The sequence below is a fragment of the Ovis aries genome, chromosome 3, assembly GCF_016772045.2.
Source record: "Ovis aries strain OAR_USU_Benz2616 breed Rambouillet chromosome 3, ARS-UI_Ramb_v3.0, whole genome shotgun sequence".
Taxonomy (NCBI): domain Eukaryota; kingdom Metazoa; phylum Chordata; class Mammalia; order Artiodactyla; family Bovidae; genus Ovis; species Ovis aries.
The window spans coordinates 153,414,352-153,430,064 of NC_056056.1; the positions used below are offsets into that span (position 1 = coordinate 153,414,352).

At 38.4% G+C, this 15,713-nt stretch overlaps 1 protein-coding gene across 21 annotated transcripts in view; it reads left to right on the top strand.

Moving 5' to 3' along the window:
- Nucleotides 1-15,713, top strand: part of GRIP1 (glutamate receptor interacting protein 1) — a 771,259-nt gene that overhangs the window by 546,437 nt on the left and 209,109 nt on the right. For all 21 annotated transcript variants that reach the window (XM_042246948.2, XM_060412830.1, XM_060412831.1 and 18 more), the window contains exon 2: nucleotides 5,008-5,088. In XM_042246948.2, coding sequence (XP_042102882.1) covers nucleotides 5,008-5,088 — 81 coding nt within the window. The remainder of the gene's footprint in view (nucleotides 1-5,007; nucleotides 5,089-15,713) is intronic.

A 15,713-nucleotide genomic window follows, 5' to 3' on the forward strand; every position in this document is an offset into this window, starting at 1 on the left:
TGCTTCTTGGGTGCCTGCTGTTTGCTTGCCAAGTTTGTAAATACCAGCTTCACTTGGAACATGTAATCAAAACAAATGATCTGTGTTTGCCCCTCCTGTGTTTAGTACATAAGGAGACTGGTCGAATTAGGAGGAATGGGAGGGACAGATGGTCCCCCTATTGTTCAACTTCTGTTTTAAGTGTATACTTGATTAAGCCCTTTCTGTCTCTGTCACAGTGTCCATTCTCCATTTAATGGAGGGCATTTTCCCTAGCCTCTTGGGGTGTCACCATAAAGGGGACCCATGCTCTTTCTTGTTATGACCAGTGACAGTGGGCAGCCATCATATGTGACAGTGATTATCTAGCTGCTATGATGTCATTTTAAAAGGCCGACAGTTCTGATTCCCTGTGATGCCCTTGATGATTACTTGCCACGTTGACTCACTCGCTGAATGCCTCCTTTGTCCTGTAGCGACTTTCCATAAGGATCCCTTGTTAATAACCATAAAGTCAAGGTGGGGAGTCTGGTATAAAAACTGGAATTCTTTTGTTTAAAGGCATTATGTTAAAGGTTACTCAATAAACCTTCTGTAGTCTGAATGGAAATTAAAGGAAATATATTTCAATATCATTTATATAAATAGTCACAAATTTTGAACATGCAATAAGGCAATACTTAATAACTAGTAGATGGTGATATGGCTTTAAAACGAATAGGTGTAAACCTAGAAAAAGAAATCAGAGCGAGGAGGGAGGTTAGTTAATAACAAGTGTTTGACTTTCTTCAGGTTGCTTGTTTACAATAAATGCTCTAATTTGAAAAGTTAAACACAATTTACTTGTCTATCAGCAAATGTTCAGTGAATGCATACTATGGGATGCGCACTGTCCTAGAACTATCTATAGATTGACTCCTTTTTTGTTATTTCACCTATTTTTTAGTTCACTTATGGAATTAGTTGGAACTTGAAAGCCTATTTAGTGTCTTCCTGATAAACGAAAAGTATTAACACAGATCTTGTAATTAACTGAAACTTTTGAGCCCTTTACTGAGCAACAGTGAATTAATTGTATTGGCGTTTATTTTATTTTTTACATTTTAAATGGAAGTATAGTTGATTTACAGTGTTGCTCTAATTTCTGTTGTACAGCCAAGTGACTCATTTATAAACATATGAACATTCTTATTTTATATTCTTTTCCATTATGGTTTATCCCAGGAGACTGGATATAGTTTCCTGTGCTATACAGTAAGATCTTATTGTTTATCCGTTCTAAATGTAATAACCCCAAACTCCCAGTCCGTCTCTCCATTCCCCCACATTGGCAACCACAAGTCTGTGAGTCTACTTCTGTTTTGTAGATAGACTCATTTGTGCCCTATCTTAGATTCCACAAAGGTGATATCAGATTATATTTATCTTTGTTTGACTTCACTCTGTATGAAAATTTCCAGGTCCATCCTCATCTCTGCAAATGGCACTATTTCTTTTCTTTTTATGGCTGAGTAATATTCCATTGTATTTGGTTTGTACAAAAGTAATTGCGGTTTTGCATTGTTGAACTTTGCTGTTTGATATTACAATCCATTCTTAAATGTGGTTATATTATACATCCTTTTAATGTGCATTTCTTGCTTATGTTTTTGTGCTAATGACTTATTAAACTATGGAAATGATGTTAGACAAAAAATTTTTTTTCTCTTATCCTTTACAACAACAAACCATTTCTTGATTGAATTGTGACATGCAATGAAAAATGGATTTTACAGAACAACTGGCAATGATTAGCTCAATGGATGGACCAAGAAGAAGCACTTCTGAAAGCCAAACTTGCACCAAAAAAAAGGTCATGGTCACTATTCAGTGATCTGCTGCCAGTCTGATCCACTGCAGTGTTCTGAATCCCAGCAAAACCATTACATCTGAGAAGTATACTCAGCAAATCAGTTAGATGCACCAAAAACTGCAATGCCTGCAGCCAGAATTGGTTAACAGAATGGGCCCAATTCTTCTCCACTATAGTGCCCAACTGCACGTCACGCAAGCAACCCTTCAAAAGTTGAACAAATTAGTCTACGATGGTTTGCCTATTCGACTATATTCACCTGACCTCTTGGCAACTGACTACCACTTCTTCTAGCATCTTGACAGCATTTGGCAGGGAAAATGCTTCCACAGCCAGCAAGAGGCAGAAAATGCTTTCCAAGAGTTCTGGAATGCCAGGACACCGATTTTTACACTATAAGAATAGGCAAACTTATTTCTCTTCAGCAAAAATGTTTTGATTGTAATGGTTCCTATTTTGATTAATAAATATGTGTTTGAACCTAGTACTAATGATTTAAAATTCACAGTCTGAAGCCACAATTACATTTGTACCAACCTAATATTACGGAGGCATCAGCCACTGATTCATTCAATGTCTTCCCTCCATTTCTATTTTCAAAGTTTGAGTCAAGATTTGATTTGGAATAAATCACATCAAGAGAACTGATGCCCATTCTCTGATGGGTAGGTTTGTATAAAAGACCTATGCTCCCTCCTAGGGGTTTAAATTCAACAGATGTTCCTAGGAAAAGTTTCTTTAAAAATAAATGTTAAAAGGTGCCATGCTGCTCTGTTGCTGTGCTCACCTTAGCTCTCCTGATGAAGGTTGCCAAGATTCTGCCTCATTAGGAATTATTGCCTTCATCCTGACTGACTTCAGAAACCTATTCTTAGATAATATCGAACTTATTTTGGTCTGATCCTTCAACCAATGCAAATTTTGGCTTCTGGGTAATTGTTTACTTCCATCTGTGCTCAGTAAGGACGGTCTTAACACGAGTGCGGTCAGGGGCTGGGGAATGGATTAGCAGAGGCTGGCCAGGTGGCCATCTATAATTCAGTTTCAGCCTTTTAAGGGTGTATATAACTAGACTATTTCAGCTCTAAATCAAGGAAATGGTTCTCCAATATAAGTAAGAAAACAGTTTTGCCAGGGTTGACTACTTCTATAATGCAAACTAGGTAAATTTCTAAAGACATGGCTCCTTAAAATATAGCGTCAAATACAAAGCACCCCAGAGTCTCCTGGTCAGATCTCTTACTGCCCTGTAGGAAAATCCAACACTGGATTCAACTCAAGACTTTAATTGGCTAGAGTCTAGACAAATTGAAAACTTGAGAAAGCCTTTAGGCTTCCAAGATGCTGTTCCTGAAACTGATTGCTCTGATCTGTATCTCCTGACTCAGTGCTCTGTAATCAAATACATGGTTTCAAAGCTTTAGATAATAAAAAGAAATACATTTTTAAATTGGTTTTATAAAGAATCCATATTTTAGCATATAGTAAGTTTGGTTAAGCATATGGCCTGGTTATTAAATCAATATTGTGAGAAAAGAGTTCAGATACTCAGGTGGGCATGGAATGGCAAAGACTTTGTAATATAAGGCAGGCATTTTGTTTTGTGGTTTGTGTTTATCCTCAAAATCGCATTTACAAAGAGAAGAGTCAGAGATCTAGGATATTGCTTCATAAGCAAAAGTGATACTGTTGATTGTACTGGTATCTGAACGTTGGTAGTTTGTCTTTATGGTTGGAAGAATAAAAAGAATTGTGTGACAAATGGAATATAAACATGAAACAGCATGACTGCCATTTTTTAAGTTAATTGCAGCTTACAGTAGTGTTAATCTTTCCTTTTTGTCATTGCTTACAAAGACCTTGTTAGTGTTGTGAAGAAATCATGAATCATTTCAACCAGAAGTACATCCTAAAGAGGAATGGAGTTCCTCAATTTTGCAACATGAACTATAGTTGGGAGAGTTAATGTTTTCAGATGATAAAAGCTTGTTGCTGAATTAAATCCTTGTTATATTTAATAGTTTGCATATCTAATATAATGATATTTTTAAGCCTTTAATGATTTCTTGTTACAACAACAACAAAGCAACCCGATAGTATGGCCAGAAGTAACCTTTGGGTCATCTAGCTTGAGTAGAGCTACTAGGCAATTATTGAACATTATATCTGCTCAGGCTGTGTATATTCTATGCCTGAAAATGTTTAATGTCACTCAGACATCTCTTTTACTCTATGCAAATGTCCTATGCCGACTAAAAAGAATATTTCCTTTCTATTTCGCCCTAATATTTGCCATCCTGGATCATAATTCCTATATTCCAAGTCAGACTAAATCTCTTCCTAGATTAAAAAAAAATCATTTTACTTAGAATTTGATGGATCCATCACTTGTATGGTTTTTTCACCTAGTGTTTTGCTCATTCAGCTTCTTGACTAACTGTCACAGATCCACTGAGCTTTAGTCCTTCTGTCTCTTCAGTTGCTCTTTCTCTGGTTCTCCAGGTTATTTTCATCTCTTTCTAAGAGGGCAAACCAGCTCATTGCAATATGTGTCTTCTTTTCCCAAACCGTCTTTCCCTCTCTATTCTTAACCTAGCTTCTGTGGTCTTACCCTGAATGTCCCTTTCCCTTTATTTTCCACTGGATGCCCATTCATCATTTCAGTAGGAACCCACTAATTCTGTGTGTCTTTATTCCCCTGCAATACTAATATTCTGTCATCTGCTTCTCTGAAATATAATATTTCTTTTCCTTTCCTTTGTTCTACTAGCTTATTCTTAGTGCCCATTGAGCCATTTTATTCCTTCCTTGTCTTCCTGTTACTGATATTCATTTATCAATGAATATAGGTGACAGGCAAATTATCTGTGTACTCTTTTTACAAACTTCTTACCATTCTATGCCTTCATGTGCATTATTGCTTTATCCTGACAATCCTCAGAGATGGGTGCGAATGCATATCCCTCTTTCATAAGGGAGGAAACTGATGTTCAGAGCATATTTAAATGACTTGACCAAGTCCCACGGCTAAACCCAGGTTAGGACCCAGGTCTACAGACTCTTTCTACCATACCATACCATCTGTCTCTGGCAGAAGGATTGCAATCCATTGAAAGACCTTCACTACAGTAGAGACTGGATGGAAATTAACCAAAGCCTTCATTGTACCTTTGCAGATGAGAGTCCCTACACTAAATCCGCCAGCCAGACAAAGCCGCCTGATGGAGCATTGGCTGTGAGGAGACAGAGCATCCCAGGTTAGACCAGACTGTTGGATTTTTCAGCTGTTTTACTTTTGATCCCTGTTATTTGGTGACCTGAATAGTTCCAACTTGGTTTAAAAAAAAAAAAAAAAGCAATGCTATCTCATAGAATGGAGACTGCATTCTATACAACTTGTTCAAATAACATTCATGAAAGCAAGATTCTGGAAAAGCTTGCCAACTTGTGAAAATTCATCTTGTGTGCAAATCCTTTGTAAAATGACTTGAATTTATATCAGCTCTCACTCATTGACTTACTTTCACCTCTGTTTTCAGGGAATGATTCTCACAGCAGCATCTATCCCTTTACTAAGGCAAACCCAGCAGAACAAAGTGGTTCAAAATTGCTGTGGCAGATCATATATATGCTGAATAACAAATTACTCCTTTCTTCTTGTCTCTTTGAACTTGGATTTACTTCCACTGAGCAATTCTTGTAAAATTCTGGGACTTTGTTTCTTTAGGAAGCTGTGATGAGGTTTCTTGTAATACAATATATAATACCTTTTTTCCTCCACAAAACATTTTGAAAAAATATATTCAATGTCTTTACCTCCAAACTTCCATAGTTTGAAATTTTGAATTCGTGAGTGACATACATTCTAAAATAAATGTAGGAAGGAAATTGAAAATATTATTCAATCTTTATCTGAATTAGGTGATTCATGGAAAACCTCTTATGGTAGCAACTGTCCTTAAGAGAAGTGTTAAAAACATAAGTACATTTAGTATCAAAAGTATAGTACATTTAGTATCAAAAATAATGCCTGTCTGTATTAAATACAAGTAAATTGAGTACAGCTAAAGTTTAGTGGCAGGATTTTAGAGTGCAGTAGTTTGACAACTCAAGATAAAACAAAGCAGTGTTTCGAACATTAAATTGGATGCTTTGGCAAATCTGTCAGTAAAGGGAGAACTTTCTACTTGAGCAAAGAGCCAGACAAGTCCAGTTTCTTCCCTGTTAATGATTATTATTTATAAGAATTATGTGTGGTTATTTTTTCTTATTATGAAGACTTTGATTTATTATGAAAGTATGTGGCTTATAAAGAGGCATATTGTGAATGATCCATATCCTTGTTTGTGTGCTTTGAAGATTCTAAAGTAATTTGAAACATCTAATTATATGGCTTCACTCAGTGCTGAGATTTCTTCTATTCCAACCTACAAAATTTAATTCTTAGTGCTAGTCATGTTTAGAAAAACTACTGCAATCAGCTATAGGCCATCTTCTCTGCTTTCTCCTTGTCAGCAATAAGGAAGTCCTGAAAGTTTGAAATTTAAGAATGCCAGTTATCCATCACTTCCTTTTCGGCTTCTCTAATTAGATGGTACTCAGTAATCCTCTGCTGGAAGGAATAAAGAGACTTCCCACTGTCCTTTCCACTTTATACGGTACTAAACAAAAGCACTGACTGTGTGTATGCGTGCTTGGTCATTCGGCTGTGTCTGACTCTTTGTGATCCCATGGACTGTAGCCCGTCAGGCTTATCTGTTCATGGGATTCTCTGGGCTAGAATGCTGGAGTGGGTAGCCATTCCCTTCTCCAGGGGGTCTTCCAGAGACAGGGATCAAACCAGGCTCTTCTGCATTGCAGGTAGATTCTTTACCATCCAAGCCACAAGGGAAGCCCTGAACTAGTCTCATATTTTCCTTTCATGGGTATTCCAGTGTTACATACTAAATTACAACACAGGTTTATGGGCCAGGCTTTACCTTAAAATTGTAAGTAGTTTTTAAAGTTACATGTTAGGTACACAGAAGTTGTTAATTACAATCCTTAGTTCATGACACACAGTGATTCTTCGTAATAGATTTTTTTCCTTTTGTTCTTCCTTATGTCAGGTTTTTTTTTTTAATTGATAGGTTTTTTTGTTTGTTTTTATTTTCTGGCTGTGCCACACAGCACATGGGATCTTAGTTCCCCAACCTGGAATGGAACCTACACCTTCTGCATTGGAAGCACAGAGTCTAAACCACTGGACTCCCTAGGGAAGTCCCTTATATCAATCTTAAAGTCACTGAAATCAAGGAACTTTTTTTTTTTTTTTTTAGTAGCATCAGGGGTTATTTTCCTGGAGTTTGAATATGAACAAACACACTTTTGTTCTTTCTTAAAAGGTATCAGCCAAAAGGGTTGGATGTCTTCAACATCCTCAATTATTTAGAACAGTTCAAAAGAAAAGGGAGTTCACCAGCCAGAAGGCTAAGAAACCAAAGTGGTTAATAGGTGATTATGACTTCCTGTTACATCTTAAGGAGAAAATTTAGGAACTTCTTGGAAACTGCTTCTTGACTGAGTTCTGACAATTGGAGTTCTAAACTTTTACTGTCTTACTTAAAAATACTTGTTAATTCTTGTTCTCGTGAGAGAGAGAGACTGCAAAAGAGAGAAATGCACAGAGACCTGGAAAATGCACCCTCTTTATCATTTGCTGGAAAAATCCCAAGATGTCCTCCTGATAAATTAAGGTCAACAGAGCAAAGTGCAAGTTTACAGCCTTTGTTCTTCTGTGCTCACCTCCCAACCTTACTTCCCTCAAGAGTATCATTACCACCCTAGTGGCAAGGAAAGATGTGTCTAGACAAAAAATGTACCAGCGAACTGAAAGAGACCTTTAGAGAGGCTTGGATCCCCTACTAGCCCCTGGATCTTCTCAGTAAAAGGCATTTCTCAGGGCAAGTGCAGTCCTGTGGCCATTTTGGTGCCCCAGTTGCTAGGGAGTAAGCAAACGCTCAGAAGGCGTTTGAAACTATAAAGGAACTGTGGCCTTTCCTCACATTTCGTCCCAGTGAGCCAATGATGGTGATTGAATTTAGCCATTCATGTGAGCACTCTCTCTGGTGGAGAGGCTGGAGGAAGAGAATAAGGTAGTAGAAAGCATATTAAAGTTCTTTATAAAAGTTTTTATGAAAGATTAAGCTGTTCTTTTAAACTAATTCTATAGAAACCGAATGCTTCCTGGAATAAATATTTGTACACATACACATAGAGAAGATTTCTTAACATTGGTTCCACTATTCCCATGGCATAATAAAGCGTAACTTTTCATAATTCTGACCCAGAGAAGTAACCTTGAATGTTAACAGAAATATAATTTGTTTTTCATTCATATCAAAATTCACTACTGCTGTCTAAACTCAAAATTGTTACAGCAATTATTTTATAATCACAAGTCAAATATGTGTCTTTCATTAAATGACAATTCGAACTGTAAATCCTTTCATCCCTCTGCTATCTCTTCTCAAAAAAGAGAATAGATTAAACATCTCTTAGGAGCAAAATGCATTTGCTTTGGATAAAGGGGAAATGCATTTTTCATGTTATTTGGGAACTTGTCATTTTAATCATGTCTCTTATGGCATAATGAGTAAAAAAAGATTTTTTTGGTCTTTCATAAGGTTTTATAAAATTTTCAGTAATGATAATAGTGGAAAAGAAATGACATTACTGTCTCTATGACACTAAAGTTTGAATCTAGATTAAAAATTTAACATTCTGTTAAAAAAATTTTAACCTTATTTCTACTCATATTCTTTTTCAAAGAGAAGATAAGTATTTTGAACTAGCAGATTCTATTCCACATCTATGGTTATTTAAAAAAATCTGTCAGTCTAATCTTCTTTGTTTGAAAGATTACTGGTAAATCAAAGTTTGACCACATGGAGGGTTTGTCCAAATTATTGCAGCCTCTTGTTTTAACACATTTTACAATAATTTGTGGCTTATTTAATCATGTCTATCTAATGTTCATGAAAAGACAGGATACCACACTAGACCTGAAAGCCTAAAGTTAATATATTATTTATTTGATTGACCTCCTTTTTCCAGGTAGGATGGCTTTCTTTGCTTATTTTTTTCATGGCAAAGACTTTGGGGCAATTCACAAAAGCAGGAAGAAGTCAAGGGTTCATATCTACTGCACTTCCAAACTCTTGATGCCCCAGGAAAATTATCTTAACTCTGTAGCCAAAATGAGACCTCAAAATTTTGTGTGAGAATTTTTTTGTCTCCTAGAGTATGAGAAAAGACATTTATCAATTTGGTCATAATAGGATAAAGATGATATATCTTTCTTGTATCTCACATTTGAGTATTTGCAGAGGGTATACAGACTGAGAGTCTGAAATGTTAATCAGCCCAAGATGTGTACACATACACTGTTTCGAATATATCCAGGAAGTATCGCTGCTGCTGCTGCTGCTGCTGCTAAGTCGCTTCAGTCGTGTCTGACTGTGCGACCCCATAGACGGCAGCCCACCAGGCTCCCCCGTCCCTGGGATTCTCCAGGCAAGAACACTGGAATGGGTTGCCATTTCCTCCTCCAGTGCATGAAGGTGAAAAGTGAAAGTGAAGTCACTCAGTTGTGTCTGACTCTTAGCGACCCCATGGACTGCAGCCTACCAGGCTCCTCCGTCCATGGGATTCTCCAGGCAAGAGTACGGAGTGGGGCGCCATTGCCTTCTCCAAGGAAGCATCAACACCTACTGAAAAATCAAAGTGTAGAAAATAATACAGTGCCCTTAGCCCCACACACAGAAGCTGGCAACCTTGAATTAAGAGGGAAGGACAGGAATTTTTAAAGTTCTGCCCTCTCTGTTCAGCATTTTCCTCTTTGTTAACATACAATTTGACGCTTCATTGGTCTAAATTTTCATTATTAGAGCAGATATATAGAGTGACATTTACACTAGGATTTTATGGCTCTAATACTGTTCAGGTGGGTGAAGGGCATTTCCTCTGATTTTCAGGCCTAGTTCTCTGTCTAGTTCCACCATTGAGCCGCTCCAAGAAATGGAGCATGTCTCACTAATGGGAAACCAGTCAGTTGACTCAAGCAAGTGTGTCATGTCATACAAAGCATGGCGCTACACAGTACATATGCCCATCAAATGGTCACATTGTACACTTTAAATGGTTTATGGCTTTGTCGGTTACATCTCAGTAAAACCAAGGGAATGGAGGTATTTGCAATGTACACTCAATGCAAAAAAAAAAAAAAAAGAGAGAGAGAGAGAGAGAAATGTCTCTGTGTGTGTGTGTGCATGAAGGATATCAAGGAGTGAGTGCTTTACAGTGTTCCTGCAGCTCTCATACAATTTTAAAATTATTTCAAAAATTAAAACTTAAAGGAAAAAAAGGCATGAGGGACTTCCCTAGCTATCCAGTAGTTAAGACTCTGTACTTTCACTAAGGGGGCATGAGTTTGATCCCTGATTGGGGGACTGTTAATAAGATCCTGCATGCCACACAGCATAACCAAAAAAGAAATTAATGATAAATAAATAAATTATTTTAAAAAATGGTGCTAGGGTGCTGCAGATGTTGCCCAAAGATGCTGAATCAAACTCTGCTCTTCTTGAGGGGATCACCCATATGGGAATATGCCAAGAGGCAAGCTCCTCAGCTGCTCAGTCAGGCTGTCCCCACATCCTCCAAGACATCCCAGTGGGCCCAAGTGAGGACTGTGGGGACCGCAGTATAGAGAGTGTCCTGCCAGAGCAGCATCAAGACCAAACTCAAAACAGTGATACGAGTGTTGTAATTACTGAATATTTAAGAAATTGTCAAGGCTATATCACTTCTTTAGAGACAACTTTCTAAGATCATAAAATCAAGACTCTTGGCAGCATTACAAATATGTCAGAGATTCTGCTCATGCCTCCGTTCATTTAATTTTCCATAGTACTTATCACTATCTGAAACTGACTGATACATTTATTTTTTTCTCATTCTCACACTAAAACGTAAGATACCCTCGGTCAGGTTCTTTATATGTCCTGTTTACTACTATTGTCTCCAGTGCATAGAGCAGTGCTTAGCAAATAGTAAGCAATTGTGGAATTAATGAGCAGGCAAAGATCAGCAGGAAGGTTTTCCTTGTGCTGAGTTAGTTACCTCACGACTAATATACTTTGCTACCAAAAAAAAAAAAAAAATCAACATAGTCTCCATTTACCGTATATTTTCTGATTCATCATACACCAAGCAACAGCTATTCACCCAGGCCTTGGGGCTGCACCAAATATGGCATTTCTAAGGAAGTCATCTGCTGCCTAAGACTAATGAATGAAATATAGGTCAGTTAGAAGCTAGAGAATTTTAGAGACCAAAGATGTTGCCTCAGTCTCATTTGTTCCTGTTTGAACAGAAAATGTCCCTGCAATCCTCTAACACCTAAAGAGAATATTTAAGCCCAATTTAACGGTGAAATTGACAAGATGAGACTGATTCATTTGAGATTGCATGCTGCTATAGAAAAAAGGCCAAAAAATATGTGAAAATAACTGAAGTCTATAAATAGAGTGATGCAAAGCAGAACTTATTACTTCTTATGGCAGGTACACATGAAGGATTTTCCCCCAGAGAGCTGATCCACTTTGCTCTGTGGCTGGTGGTACATACTGAGTTTTCAAATTGCGCTGGGCAAAAAATGAGCAGCTTGATTTGTGTGTTCAGCACTGCGGCTTTCATTAGCAATTCAGAGAAATGACAGTCTATTATGTTCGAACCTCTCTCCCGCCTTCGTAAACACGGGTGAAATATAATGAAGTGGTACATCAGCAGCAAATGATTTTTAAACAATCATTCTCCCAGCCTGCAGTTTACTGTAAATGATGCGTAATGAATTAGTCCTGTGCTTGGATCTTCCCCGAGTCCCCCTGTGTTACAGAAGTGGTAACTGTTGGTCAATGTCGTGCTCTGGGTACACACAGTAATCAGAGTGAGTCTGACGAGCCAGCACAACCTCCAGTGTCTGAAAACATTTTACCAGGAGACTCAAGGAGATGTACACAAGGAGAAAGTCTTTTCTGTCTCCTAGGCACTGAAGAAAAATGAATTCTCCTGCTCTCCAAGTTAGGGAGACCTTCTATTCGGGGGTTTTTAAATTAAGTTGCTTGAGAGAGTTAGACTGGGAGGATAAAATAGATAACCAGCAAAGACTTACTATATAGCACAGGGAATGCTCCTCAGTAATCTGTAGTAATCTATATGTGTAAACAATCTGAAATAGAATGAATATATGTATATGTATAACTCAATCACCTATGTTGTACACCTGTGTTGTAACACAACATTAAACCAACAGAGAGAGAGAGAAAAGAAAGTTGTGTGGATTGATTGACACTAGGGAAAGAAATCATATATATATATATATATTTTGCCCCCCGCTGGCTGCACTGTGCACTCTTTAGGGAATCTCAGTTCCCTGAGCAGGGGTCGCCTCATGCTCCCTGCAGGGGGAGTGTGGAATCTCAACCACTGGACTATCAGGGAAGTCCCTGCACTAGGGAAATAGAAGGACCGTCTTACATAGTTTACTATAGAACAGAAAGCATCCGGGCCTGTTAATACCCCCCTTCTTATCCATCAGGCTGACATGACTGAGAACAACTTCCCAGTTTCAGTCACTCCCATGTTGTCTTCCCGTTTGTTATCTATCTGTGTTCTACCTTGACTATAATTAACATGATTTTAAGTGAGTGTAAATTGATTCACTTTTTCCCTTAGCTTTATGATGTTGAGTTTGATATGCTAACTGCATTTTTCTAATATCGGTTTTAAATTAGTCTTCACTGGCGGTTAGCTGCTTTAGTTGCTACTCTGCAGGAAGGTGAATCAGCTGTGCAGATACACGTGTCCCGCTCTTTTTGGGATTTCCTTCCTGTTTAGGTCACCACAGAGCATTGAATAGAGTTCTGTGTGCTATACAGTAGGTTCTCATTAATTCTCTATTTTATATAGTGTCAATAGTGCGTATGTGTCAGTCCCAATCTCTCGATTCCTCCTACTTCCCTGCTTTCCCTGCTTGGGATCTTGTTCTCTGTGTCTGTGTCTCTATTTCTGATTTGCAAGTAGGTTCATCAGTATCATTTTTCTGGATTCTACATATATGCATTAAAATAAAAGATTTGTTTTCCTCTTTCTGACGTACTTCATTGTGTATGACATACTCTAGGTCCGTGCACGTCTCTGCAAACTTGTTTTTTTAAAGGTTTGTTTGTTCCCTCAAATACATCCATCAATGTGTATATGCAATATCCTTCGGGAAACTCTGGCTTGGAGTGAGATTCTTCTCCAAAGAAATGACATTGAGAACCCCAGTTTGTCAGTATATTGATGAGTGGTTGTTGATTTATAGTGCAACAATGGGGCATTTGGACGGGAGTGGAAGGCATATGGGGCTTTTGCTATAAAATGACAATAAATACTGATAGAGAGGAGATTGAATAATATTAACCCAAAGCCTAGGGAATAACATGAATGCAGTGATCACAAGAGTAACCTAATCTAGAAAGAGAGAATGAAGGAAACCACAGATAATTAGAAAAATACTTGTTATCATTCATTTCATGCCATGCTGCAGGTATGGACCTAACCATTTATCAAATAATGTTACATTTATTCTACAACATCCCCAGGAATTTTCTTCATTTCCCTCGTAATAGATGAGGAAGCAAGTTCAGAGAGCTAAACTAACATGGCCAAGGTCACAGGGCTAGAAAGTAGTGGATCAAATAAAATCTTATCCAAAATTCATTTAGATAACAATGAATTTCCACCAGAGTCCTGAGCAGTGAGCAAAAAGAGAAGGTGATGAGGAGAATTCTTAATGAAAATGAGGTGAAAAGACTTTGACTCCTAGTGGCCAGTTGAGCCTCTGCTTTCAAGTAACATAAGAAAATGTCAGGTGAGCAGGAGCCTTGGGTAGGAGTGGGCTCTGCCTGTCCAAGTTGCAGAATCCATCTCAGTCATCACTGATAGTCCCGTGATTACAGTTGGGTCAGCAAGTAGAGGCAAAGGTCATGCCATTGTCTCTCTAAGTAACTGAGGGCTAGCAGAAACTGAGGCAAACTGATACTATGCCGTAGGCTGTGCTGTAATTTATTCTATACATTTGTGATTTTCAAGGAAAGAAATTGAAATTGGCCAAGCAGGTTTTTAAATACTTGTTTTTAAGCTAGTAGCACCATGACTCTCTGCTTCATGTTTCCCTTCTAAAACTTTAGGATACCACAAAGTTTTAAGACAGCACTGAATGGATGAAATGAGTCGCTTTGTTCTGCAGCAGAGCATTTCATCTTGCGAAGAGATTTCTAAAGTCAGATCATATATATCTCCCATTATCTGATTCAGTGAGTTAAGAATGACTCTGAGCCATGGGCTCAATATGTACATTTTCAGTTCTCTTATTATTAAACATCCTTGCACATTTCTAAGGACTCTTACTGAGCTAGGTGGTAAACTGATATTATTTCTGCTTTGAAATTGGGAAGGGGAGGAATACTTGATAGCACCTGGCAGATCTTTTTCTCTTTAGAAGTTTGATTGCACCATTGGTGCTTTGCTGCCTTCTACATAGAATGTAAACTGCTTATGCTTTGATTCCACGCATTTCACCCTTGCCTATTTCACTGTATCAATTTTTTTCTTTCCCTCCAGCCAATCTTTTACTTGCTCCCTAAGTCCATTTTAACCAAATGATCTTCTCTTATTTTTTTGTATGTGTTTGGTAGTGTTCCGGAAGCTCGCAATATCCTACATGCTTCTGTCCTTCTGGAGTTGGCATGCTAGTGGGGGAGACAGACACTCAACAAACATTCATTGCCTAACATAAGATCAGGCTGTGCTAGGTGCAATAACGTGAAATACTAGTACAGTAAATCCCCCACATACGCACAGGTTCCAGTTGAAAGTCCATTTTGTTCATAAGTCCAACAAAGCTAACCTAGGTATCCAACTAACAGGCATATAGTACTGTACATAAGTTTATAATACTTTTCACACAAATAATATATAGAAAACACGCATGCACAAAGCATAATGAAAGCATTTTTAATCTTACAGTTCAGTGCCTTGAAAAGTACAGTAGTGCTATACAACAGCTGGCATACAGGGGCTGGTATTGATGAACAGGCAAGAAGAGCTACTGCCTGGAGGAGGGAGATGAGGTGGGAGATGACAGAGCTGAAGGACTGTCAACAATAGGAGACGGAGAGCAAGCTGCAACATCACTCATGCCTGACACCGATGGAACACACATTCACATCTTTGAAAGTTCGAAACTTGAAGATTCGTATGTAGGGGACTTACTGTGTAAGGGGGCTTCCCTTGTAGCTCAGCTGGTAAAGAATCCGCCTGCAATGCAGGAGACCCCAGTCCCTGGAGAAGGGATAGGCTACCCACTCTAGTAGTCTTGGGCTTCCCTGGTGGCTCAGCTGGTGAAGAATCCTCCTGCAATGCTGGAGACCTGGGTTCGATCCCTGGGTTGGGAAGATCCCCTGGAGAAGGGAAAGGCTACCCACTCTAGTGTTCTAGCCTGGAGGGGATCGCAAAGAGTTGGACATGACTGAGCAACTCTCACTTTCACTTTACTGTATAAGGAAGAGAATGCTGGACAGAAAGACATGTGTTTGAAAAGAAAGTCTAGGATAGCCTCAATCAGTTGTTGTTATTTAGCCTCAATTAGGCAATAACAATTGTGTGAGTCTGAAATGAAGGATGAACCCATAATGATCTGGAGGAAGGGGATTCTACGCCAAAAAGACCAGTAAGTACAAAGGCCCTGAGGTCAGAACAAGCTTTTCTTGTTCAGGAACCTGAGAGAAGGCGAGCA